Genomic DNA, 11,716 nt, shown 5'->3' on the forward strand with positions numbered 1-11,716 from the left:
AACTATTGATTTAGAACCACAGCGAGTTACCGCAAGTAGCAAAGAAAACAGGAGCTGCCTTCACTAATCAACATCATCTAATCACCTATGCTTGGTATAAAACAGTGACAACAAAAATATACCAAAAACTATTTAGTCCAGTCAGCATAAGCTAAATATGATGTGGCAGTCCATGGTACTGATTTGTGTTAGTGTGTGCGTAGAAAAAACATGTTGACTCACCCTACCCCCTATGCCAATGCCATCCTCCTCTTTCATGTTGCCTAAACGGTCCACTGTTATACAGTAAACACTTTTAGTTTTTGTTGTCCTAGGCTACTTGGCTAAACTACTTGCTCGCTACCCTAACTTCCTTTCATGTGCAACGATACGCCACGCCAGCTAGTTAACATTAGCCTACTACATCTTGTAGTTGTTGATCTTCATCCTCTCAGGCCAGGGACAGAAAGGCCACAACACAACAACATGCAACAATTAAATTTGTTTCTGTCAATAATGACATTTGGCTTGTGATGTGATTGGTCTGAAGCCAAATCCAAACTGGCTTCCCTGACATTTTTTTTTGCAATCGACACTACAGGTGGCAACAATGTCATACTCTTTTTGATCAGACAGCATCAGATAGATACTCCACACATACTAAGACAGAGGGGCGCTGTTTCGTTCGCTCGGATGGATGCTTTCTCCACTGAGATACACTTCAATTTGCATGCTGAATGTATGAAACAAAAAGATACATTGTGTTTTTTTCTTGGTATATTTTCTTGGTAAATTCTTCCTTTGGCATCCATGAATATACGCCACTGATAGATACGCATTGGGCGTATTTTTGACAGATATCCTTAAGGATATTACAAGGTTAAAAAAGGAACCTTAAACCTCTTAGATGTAAAGTCCCCTGTTTTGGGGACCTGTGTGGTTCTGGTACCGGTTTCGACTGACATTTTTCAGTTTCGACCGACACCCGAGATTGAAATGGCTTGCATTGAGCGGCAGCCATGATACTCATGGACACAGGAGTATGTCTGAAACCAGGATGTGAAACCTGACACCACATGAAGCTGGGATGTCCCTCCAACCATTTAATTCGCTATTCCGATTGTCCATCAACTCCTGGCTGAACCCTATGTCACAGCCACTAACAACAATATGCCTGAAATCCTTACCTGGTAACCCAGCAGGAGATTGCAGTTTCGTCGCTGTAACACATTCAGAGATCGATTCATAGCCATTCATATAAAATAATTTATAGACTTTAAATGAACACCACTTTCTGTTTGTCATAGATGGAAATTATTAATATGAAAGGCGGGTTCCTAACAAGTTCAGGAAGCCAAGCTAGGCTCTGAGAAATTCACAGCGATGGGGGCAGACGGTTTGATCAAGAGAGACCTTTAGAAAATATGCACATTTTCTCTAACACTCAATACACAAATATGTATTTTAAAGTTATAAGGATGGTGATTTTTTTGTTGTCATTTTATATATTGATTATACTCTATTTAGGAAGAGAAAAAAAGCCTTATTCATAGTTTTGTTGAATAGGAAATACATCAGATACTTATATCATATTTGTACTGTGTACTTGAGCTTTTGTCCTCAAAAGTAACTAGACTTCAGCAATTTAAAACATTTTTTTACCAGAAAGGTGAGATTTTATCCTTTCTTGGAGTATTTAGAATTACTAGTTATTTTTTATGGCCCTCATGATAAATAATTACGTTTGGGGAGTACGTAGATGATATTTTTGATTACATTTAAGAGGTTTTAAGGTTAATTTAAGAACCCATACTCTGCCATCAGTTTGTTTTTAAACGTTTGTAGACTTAAGGTGTGCTTTTGAGAACCCTTTTTAAAAAGAGTGGTTTGTTTGCTTTGGAACCAGCAGTGAGCTCGTGATTAAAGGGCGCTTGTATGTATAATTCGAATGGAGACCATTGGTTCAAAGACGCACTGGAGGTGGGAAGTGCACGGATGGTTGGAGACACGGCAGGTGAGAGACGACTTGCAACGGATCGACGTGAAAGGTGGGTAAATGGTAGCTATTCACTAGCTAACAATAATAATTCAAACTATTATAAAAAAAAAACAGTACAATCAAATCAAATGTTATTTGTCACATGCGCCAAATACAACAGGTATACAACCTTACAGTGAAATGCTTACTTACAAGCCCTTAACCAACAATGCAGTTAAGAAAAATAAGTGTTAAGTAAAAAATCAAATAAATCAAATAGAAAAACAACAAATAATTAAAGAGCAACTTTAATTCAGCACTACGGTACCGAGTCAATGTGCGGGGGCACAGGTTAGTAGAGGTAATACGTACATGTAGGTAAACTGACTGCATCGATAATAAACAGAGTAGCAGCAGAGTAAAAATGGGGGTGAGGGGGGTCAATGCAAATAGTCCAGATAGCCTTTTGATTAACTGTTCAGGAGTCTTATGGCTTGGGGGTAGAAGCTGTTAAGAAGCCTTTTGGACCTAGACTTAGCACTCCAGGTACCGCTTGCCGTGTGGTAGCAGAGATAACAGTCTGACTAGCGTGGCTGGAGTCTTTGGCAATTTTTAGGGCCTTCCTCTGACAACGCCTGGTATAGAGGTCCTGGATGGTAGGAAGATTGGCCCCAGTGATGTACTGGGCCATACGCACTACCCTCTGTAGTGCCTTGTGGTCGGAGGCTGAGCAGTTGTCATACCAGGAGGTGATGCAACTAGTCAGGATGCTCTCGATGGTAGAACCTTCTGAGGATCTATGCCAAATCTAGTAATGTACTCTGTTTTCATCAGCTAGCCAAGCTGTAATGTTAGCTGATAATTGTTGGTACGTTTTAGCTAATGTTTTGTGGTCCCGAGGGGCTCAGCGGTCTAAGGCACTGCATGCTAGAGGCGTCATTACAGACCCTGGTTCGATTCCAGGCTGTATCACAACCGGCCGTGATTGGAGTCTCGAAGGGAGGCGCACAATTGGCCCAGCGTCGTTAGGGTTTGGCCGGGGTAGGCCGTCATTGTAAATAAGAATTTGTTCTTAACTGACTTGGCTAGTTAAAAAAAAGAAAAGTTAGCTAGCTAGTGACAGTTACTGTAACTTTAGCTAGCTAGATTCAATATTTAGAAATGTTAGTCCTGAAATGTTAACCCTGATACACTCTCACCATCTCCTTCCATCCTCGTCCCTTCAAGACTTTAGTCCCTGTCTTATTCTGCCTCTGTCCAGTTACAGCATTAAAGCAGCAATGTGTAACTTTTTGGGTGACTTGACCAAATTCACATAGAAATGTGTGTTATAGATATGTGATTATCATTGAAAGCAAGTATAAGAAGTGGTAGATCTGTTCTATGTGTGCTGTTTCTATGCTTCATGTTCTTAAGTTTTTTACTTTTGGTTTTGTACACCAGCTTCAAACAGCTGAAAATACAATATTTTTGTTTATGGAAAATATATTTCACAGCGGTTTAGATGGTACAGTGACTCTACACTATACTTGCTTGTTTTGTCACATAAACTGAAATTAGGAAAACTATTAGAAGTTTAGCAACCAGGAAATGGAAGAGTTATTTCTGCATAGTGCATCTAAGTTGTTGAGAGTTTGGGTGCTGTGAGAAACTCAGCCTCCATAAACAGGTAAGACACACACGCACACACACACACACACACAGATGAACCAATCTAGGTTGTTAAACTTGCAACACAGGATACTGAGTTGTAAACTTGACAAAATATTTTAAACCCATGATAGACTCTCTCACCATCTCTTTCTATCCTCCTCCCTTTAGTCCTTGTCTTATCCTGCCCCTGCCCCTGTCCAGTTAAGTTTTAGAGAGTTTGGGAGCTGTGATAGAGAAATGTATCAACCTCCACAAACAGGTAAGACACACAGAGAGAGTGGGATGACCCAATGTAGGTAATGTTAAACTTGACAAAAAGAAGAATAAATAAATCACATTAGTGAGATGCATTTGATATTGAATACTCATGTTGTGTTTGTGTCTAATTTACAGTATGTCTATCAGGATGGTGCATTGGGGTGGCCTGTTCGGTCCTCAGCATTTCAGACCAAAGCAAGACAATGTTTAAAGCTCACTATGGATTTACAAACAGCTTAGCCTCTATAAAGTATTTGGATTGCATTTGCACTGTGATTGTGTGTTCTGTGTTATCCCTTTTGTCTTTTCCAATACTAACTAAATGGTGCTCATTCAAAAGTACTCCTCGTTGAAAGAACAGACGGGGAAGGGATATGTATGAATTCTTCAATTTTCCTACTCACATGAATTCACACACTAATAACCTTTTTAACACCATTGTTCCTACCCAGACCATAATGTGCTGGCTTGGATATTTCCTTCTCACATTGTTTATTCCATCACATTTCCAGCAGCATAACAAGACGAGTAAACCAGCTCCAATTGATTTTAATTTTGGAAATATGTTCCGAAGTATTCCCTTGCATTATAGAGAGACACGTGATCTTACAAAAACCCAAGCAAGGTTTGAAATGATTAGGTTAAATATTCTATCTGTTTGGCCTTCTTGCGGTCAATTTGCAATCTACAAATGATTTGTAATTACGTTCCCCGCCCCAACCATCCACTTAAGAGAAGAAGAAAAATAAAGAAAAAAAGATCAAATACATTTCAAAATCGTCCTGCGGTTGAATCTAGTTGATTATCCCTGCTCTATAATATTCTAATCCTGCCTTTTTATTACACACCCTCCAATTTAAGGTATCAAGGTCAGTGCAGCCATTTTGCTCTTCCCCTACCTCCTCAAAGAAGATAAAAGTGGGCTGTATATCACAGACAGGTTATGTATTTGCCAGCAGACGAATGAATAAATGCAAGGTTAGTAGTAATACTGTGTAAGGTGTGATCAGTTGTTAACTTACTGTTTGAAATATGACCTGAGTAAGCGTAATTTTTTAAATTTGTATCTTTTATTTGTTTTCTTCTTAGAGCGTGTAAAATTCCCTATACATAATCCCTTTGCCGGATGAGAGCCATGTACAGCTCTTCCTGGATGGAGAGCAGGTCCTAACTGAAGAGCCTAACCCTAAACCTGGGAATTTATGAGGGGGGTAAATTACCAACAAATGTTGAATGGCAAACTTTTTGCTGTAGAGAGGGATAGGGAAACCAGACTACATAGTAACGCGAGGTCGGTTGTAACAGCTAAATGACTCAAATTAGAAACCACTTAGAAAGCTCTTATTTGATGTGCTAATGCTTTGTTCGTGGCTCTACATGCCTATGAGTTTTATTATTGACCCATGAAATATTCTCCATGTATCTAAACATATCATTTTTATCAGTAAGATTAGTATTTTGATTGGTATGGTTGATAACAATAATTTTTATTGTATTTTTAGTATACGTTCCTATCTTGTTGTTGATACATGATCAAATATGAATGTTTGTCAACGGTTGACATTGTATCGGGGATGCAAACTGGTGAGGGTCCAAAAAGGTAACAAAAAATGTGCATATCATTTGCATATTTGCAGAGAATAACAAGTACATAATACATATTTGTACAATCTTAACAGTCTGGAAACATGTTTACGGTAGGCTGGCATTGCTTAATTTATTACATTGGTCAAATTTAATCCACAGATGTGTATTGTGCCATATCACAAAGTGTTGCTGTACTCATGAGCGGGACTATAGGCCTATTTGTTTGGCAAGACAGCTGTGCATGGCTGCATCTCGCTGTTGGCTATGTTTTGGTTATTTGGATCTCCATTCACCTTTTGTTTACTGCTTTTGTTTACTGTTAATTGATGAGAAAGCCAGAGTTCCCTCCCCTCTGACCTTCTCCAATGGGTTTGGAGAAGGGGGCGAGAAGAGGACACGAGGAGCATGCAACTGAGATTCTTCCAGGGAGAATATCTGTCTGCGCCTCTCTTTTATAGCTAAATGGGTGATACACTCTGCGTCTGCATACTTTGTCAGACCCCCCCCAAAACTTTTTTTTTTACAAATATACACAATTCACATGGATGACCTATTTTGAGATCAAAATGCTGAATATCACTGAACAATGGCAGGTTTGTATCCCTGAGTACTTAATTTATTGATTGCATATTTTGGATTTGTATTACCTTCAAAGTCAATAAAATGAATTTGTGACTTTACAAGTTTGCCACTCCATGTTATTTTATTATTATTCTTGTTATGATTATTACTGCTATTATGCATAATAGAATACATGCAACATAAAAGGTTCCTACAGGAACTTTAATACCCTAGAAGGTTCTTTGAGTAACCTTTTTTAAAAGGTTCCTCAGGGAAAAGGTTCCTGGAGGCCCTTTAGGTGTTCTGCTGGTGTTGCAATCTGAAAAACCCCTAAAGGTGCCTCCAGGAACCTTTTTTTAAGAGTGTAACTACCGCTTATCAATTGAGAAATAAAATGTTGCTTGATTCAATTGTGCAAAAAAAATATATCAGTGTTAGTCAAGTAAGTGAACACCCGGGAGGAGAATAGTATAACTTTTAGAAAAACAATTGTTTAACTTACCACCAGAGGTAGGGAGCAAATCACAAATATCACCGTCATGAACACCAGTACTATAAGATGTTCGACCTCTTCGGCCATGGAGAGGACTCTCCGGTCCTTCTTACTCCGAGTTGTCACGGATCCCCCGTTTAGTTTGCGCCTCCGGTACATCAAAACCAGATGGTAAACAACAAAGGCGTTACAAGCCGATATAGCGAGGACTAGGATGAGCATAACGGTTGCGTAAAGGACGGGATAAACTCGGTCTTCCGGCATTAACGGATTCATGTCAATGAAACACCACGTCCCCGGGCAGTACTGCACGTAGTCCCCAAAACCCAAAAAAGGCATGAGGCAAAACACACCGCAAACTAAATAGATGAATGGAATGGTGATGTATCCACAACGTGTGGTGATGTGCCGCCCGTAGAAGTATGGACATCCGATGGAGAGGCATCGCTCAAGCGCCATTGCGAAGAGGACAGATAACGTGGCCAAGCTGAAAAAAGTCATACAGAATCCAAAATACTCACACATTGCGGGAGGGTTACTGTCAATCATAGAAATAATGGTGGTGTTAAAGGAGTAGGCTGCCAGGACGAAAGGGCTGACCAGACAGGTGCCCATCAAGTCAGTGACGACCAGCGTGGTGACCAGGACGTGGAAGAGCGACAGTCGCTGCCGGCTCTTGTCCTTCCTGCGACGGATCTCCAGAAGGATCAAAGCGGCCAAGTTCCCTATCACTCCGGCAGAGAACATTATCGCGCTGGTGCGCGGGTTCCCATTGTCGATGTGCAGGTTGCTGTGGCATGGGTCCTTCTCGGTGTCGTTTGCCATAGGAAGAGTTTTGCCTCCGTCCAAGACTTCAGTGCTGATTGGGTGAGATTCCAAAACGATTCACTGTTCCTGAGAATAAGACAGTGCTTTTGTTTCAGCACATCAAACATAAAAAGCGCAAAGTGAAGTATACCAACTTCTATTCCTCTTATGAAATAAAGTTTGTGCCTTTGTTTTGCTTTGCTGTGATCCGGAGCTTGTGATGCGAGATCATGCTACAAGTTGATCGAGTATGGAGCCGCGCGCTTTCTCTCTCCACCTTTTCTTCACACAAATTACAACTCTGGCGAAGTCTTGATTCAAAAAATATAGGCACACTTTGCCCTACTTCTATATTGTTTCCTGTCCAGAGAAAAAAATGACAAAAAAGTCTGAACCAGCCCATGTGTTGTCATTCCGTCCATTATTTAAGGGTCTATGTTTTGCCGGCGTTTGTTTTTCTTTGGTAAGGAAACGCGGGTGTTCTGCGTGAGTGAGCCATGGGTTCCTCTCCCTGAATGAGCTGTTTGAGCGAAGTAATGCAGGGACGTCACCGACATGTCGACACACCCTCTCCTCCAATACAGAGGTGGAAAGATTTTATTCAGAAGAGTGGCACACTCAAGTACAGTTGGAGCTGATTGAGCTGAATGTCATGGTAATGTGGATTACTCTTATTCAATGCATTTTAACATGGTCTTTATGTTTTAGAAGTTCTTATTTCTAGACAAGATCATTGATGACTAGCCTAGTTCTATTGTATAGCCAATAGAGGGGATTAAATTAGATTAAGTAAAAGGCTTCAAGGGTAATTTAATTCATCAAAGTATGACTATAACCTAATCTATATAGCCTCATAATTAAGCTAAAAGTCCTGAACTGCTTGGCCTACAAAACTGCAACTCAGAAGTCATGTGCAAAGGGAAACATAATAAACTGTTTTGACTTGAGCCATCATTTGACTTCTGAGAGAACAGAGAATAGTATTTTTTTACTTTTAATGATGCCCAAGCGACCATATTCCCTCCAGTGTGCCCCTTTCCTGCCCATCTCGCCTTTTCCTCTCCCTTTCTTTGTCCTTTCCCCTACCCAGCTCCCTCTTAAACTGATATACCACACTCGCTGCATGTTACCCAATCCATGACTTGAGCCAGAGGATAAGGGGATTCCTCCCTCACTGAACCTCTCCTATGCTTTTAAGTCTACATCTTCTATTTGCCTATTTCAGAGACACACTACATATCCCTGTCCTTATCCTTGCCAATGGAATGGCCAGTTTATCCAGGCACAGATAGAATGTATGTCTTAGATTAAAAATGTATGTATCTGTGATGTGACGTCTATACTGGAGGGGACAGACACATGGTCTCCTTGACGAGGTGTCAGGGTTGTGACAGTTATTGGATCCCCCTATGATTAGTAACATGGATAATGTTTTCTTCTCCATCCTCCCCACCTGCTTCCCCACCCGTCTGTCTGTCACTCTGTCTGCCGGTCTCTCGACTCGGCACAAACAAGCTGTCAATGTGTGGGTGTTTTTTGTCATGAGAATTTTAAGTGTTTCATTGCTAGTGCTGATACAATTCACAGAGGGTCATTGCATTGTCCTTGTGGCCACGTGACAATGAAAGACAATGAGAGATGTAGTCCTGACCCGCTGACACCAATTTTATGTTCCAACAGGATGTCTGACTAAGAGTTTAAACACATCTTCTGAAGTACTTTGATGGGATCAATCATCTATGGCCTGATGTACAGTGACTCCCATTCATAATTAATTGTGAGTGAACCGGTCAGATTGGCTTTCAACACGGAGGCTAATAACTTAACAGAAAGCATTCGGGACATTTACCCTTATCCCTTTCACTGTAATTCGATTTCAAGGCACTTACCATGGTGAATAATGCAGATTATTGTCAGAGCCAAATAAAACTGTCACACTAATGAGAAACAAAATGGATCATATAAATCATAAGTCGTTATTTTATTTGGATTTGCAGAAACTCCATAGAAAGCATTTTAATGGAAATATAAAACCCATATTAATACAAATGGCCTTATTCAATTAAAATGGTCTGGGTAAGACGAGACATTTTTATTTTTGGATTCTTATCAACAAACAGGATGTTTATTGTAACAGACAAAAAGGCACCTACAGTAAACGCGTGTTCATTCAACATGTTTTGTGGCAACACTGGAAGATGTTCATTTTTGTAAATCGGAAACGTCGTTATGCCCCAAACCAAAGAAAACTGACAGAAACAGGACTTGTCCAATAAGAAACACAAATTTTAGTTTTCAGATTCAAAAGGTGTCACTATGGTTTGCCCTACTGAACACAAGCCTGGTTACGCTCCTTTTTGTTTTTAGTTTCAAAACACTTTTCCCTTATGTTCATAACAGGTTACTGGTTTTAACTGAAAAGGCCTGGTGTTATAGAAAACTGCGCTTCTGAAAAATGTGTGATCTTTTTCAAAAGGTCCCATAGAATGTGATCAGGGGAACCGAGATCTACACAAGGGCCAAAATAGGAAATAGGGGTTGTATGGACTGCCTGTGTAAAACGTAACGTTATGACTATAACTACTGACCACGGAGAAGGAGAGCCCGCAGTCCTTGGTAGCTGGCCGCGTCGGTGGCACTGTGTTATCCTCAAAGCTGGCAAAGAAGGTGTTTAGCTTGTCTGGGAGCAGGGCGTCGGTGTCCGCGACGTAGCTGGTTTTCCTTTTGTTGTCAGTGATTGTCTGTAGACCCTGCCACATACGTCTCGTGTCTGAGCCGTTGATTTGAAACTCCACTTTGTCTCTATACTAACGTTTGATTGCCTTACAGAGGGAATGACCACTCTGTTTGTATTCTGCCATATTCCCAGTCACCTTGCCATGGTTAAATGCAGTGGTTTGCGCTTTCAGTTTAACGTGAATGCTGCCATCTATCCACGGTTTCTGGTTAGGGTAGGTTTTTATAGTCACAGTGGGTACAAAATCTCCTATACACTTCTTGATAAACTCAGTAACCGTCTCGGTGTACACGTCAATATTATAATCCGCAGCTACCCGGAACATATCCCAGTCCGTGTGATCAAAACAATCTTGAAGCATCTGATTGGTCAGACCAGCGAGGAATAGTTCTTTGCATGGGTACTTCCTGTTTGAGTTTCTGCCTATAGGAAGGGAGGAGCAAAATGGAGTCGTGGTCAGATTTGACGAAAGGAGGGTGGGGAAGGGCCTTGTATGCATTCCGGAAATTGGATTAGCAATGGTCGAGTGTTTTTCCAACATGAGTGCTACAGTTTTTATGCTGATAAAATTTAGAAAGCCTTTTCCTCAAATTTGCTTTGTTAAAATCCCCCATTACAATAAATGCAGCCTCAGGATATATGGTTTTCAGTTTGCATAAAGCTCAGTGTAGTTCCTTGAGGGCCGTCGTGGTATCGGCTTGAGGCGGGTTATACACGGCTGTGACAATAACCAAAGAGAATTCTCTTGCGAGATAATACGGTCGGCATTTGATTGTAAGGTATTCTAGTTTGGGTGAACAATTATACCATGAGTCGTTAATCATGAAACATACACCCCCGCCCTTCTTCTTCCCGGAGAGATGTTTATTCCTGTCGGCGCGATGGACTGAGAATCCAGATGACTGGACCGACTCCGACAGTATATCCCGGGAGAGCCATGTTTCCGTGAAACAGAGTATGTTACAATCCCTGATGTCTCTCCGGTAAGAAACCCTTGCTCGGATTTCGTCAACCTTGTTATCCAGGGACTGAACATTAGCGAGTAATATACTCGGAAGCAGTGGGTGGTGTATGCGCCTCCTAAGTCTGACTTGAAGACCGCTCCGACTACCTCTTCTCCGCTGGCGTTGTTATGGGTCAGCCTCAGGAATCAGTTCAATTGCCCTGGGTGGTGCGAACAAAGGATCCGCTTCGGGGGAAGTCATATTCCTGATCGTAATGCTGGTAATACGTGTGAGTTATCACCGTTCTGATACCCAATAGTTCTTCCCGGCTGTATGTAATAACATTTTCTGGGCTAACAGTGTAAAGAAATAATACATAAAAAAATTTATACTGCAAAGTTTCCTAAGACCTAGAAGCAAAGCAGCCTTCTCTGTCGGCGCCATCTTAGAACACCACTGACTCTTTTGAATAGTAACCAAGACCGGCGGGTGCGAGTCGGAAACTGGTCATAGCTAGAGTTTGTAGATGGAGATTCTTCGACCATCTACACTCTGCTAGAGAAGGGCCTACACGTTGCATGGATTTTTCTCCTCAAACTCCACAGGGGATGTGTGGTGAGGGATGCATTGGGAAATAATTTTCATTTAGGTTTTTGTTATTTTAGATTTTGCACCTAGATGTTCAGGGTTTGAATGTTCTTTGTTACTGGGGTTCCAAT

At 41.0% G+C, this 11,716-nt stretch overlaps 1 protein-coding gene across 1 annotated transcript in view; it reads right to left on the bottom strand.

Moving 5' to 3' along the window:
* Window positions 1-7,337, bottom strand: part of LOC139553147 (prostaglandin E2 receptor EP2 subtype-like) — a 28,520-nt gene extending 21,183 nt beyond the window's left edge. The window contains exon 1 of the mRNA XM_071365115.1: window positions 6,519-7,337. Within this exon, the coding sequence (XP_071221216.1) occupies window positions 6,519-7,334 (816 nt within the window). The 5' untranslated portion in view covers window positions 7,335-7,337. The remainder of the gene's footprint in view (window positions 1-6,518) is intronic.
* Window positions 7,338-11,716: the final 4,379 nt, after the last annotated feature.

This window comes from Salvelinus alpinus, chromosome 25 (assembly GCF_045679555.1).
Source record: "Salvelinus alpinus chromosome 25, SLU_Salpinus.1, whole genome shotgun sequence".
Lineage (NCBI taxonomy): Eukaryota > Metazoa > Chordata > Actinopteri > Salmoniformes > Salmonidae > Salvelinus > Salvelinus alpinus.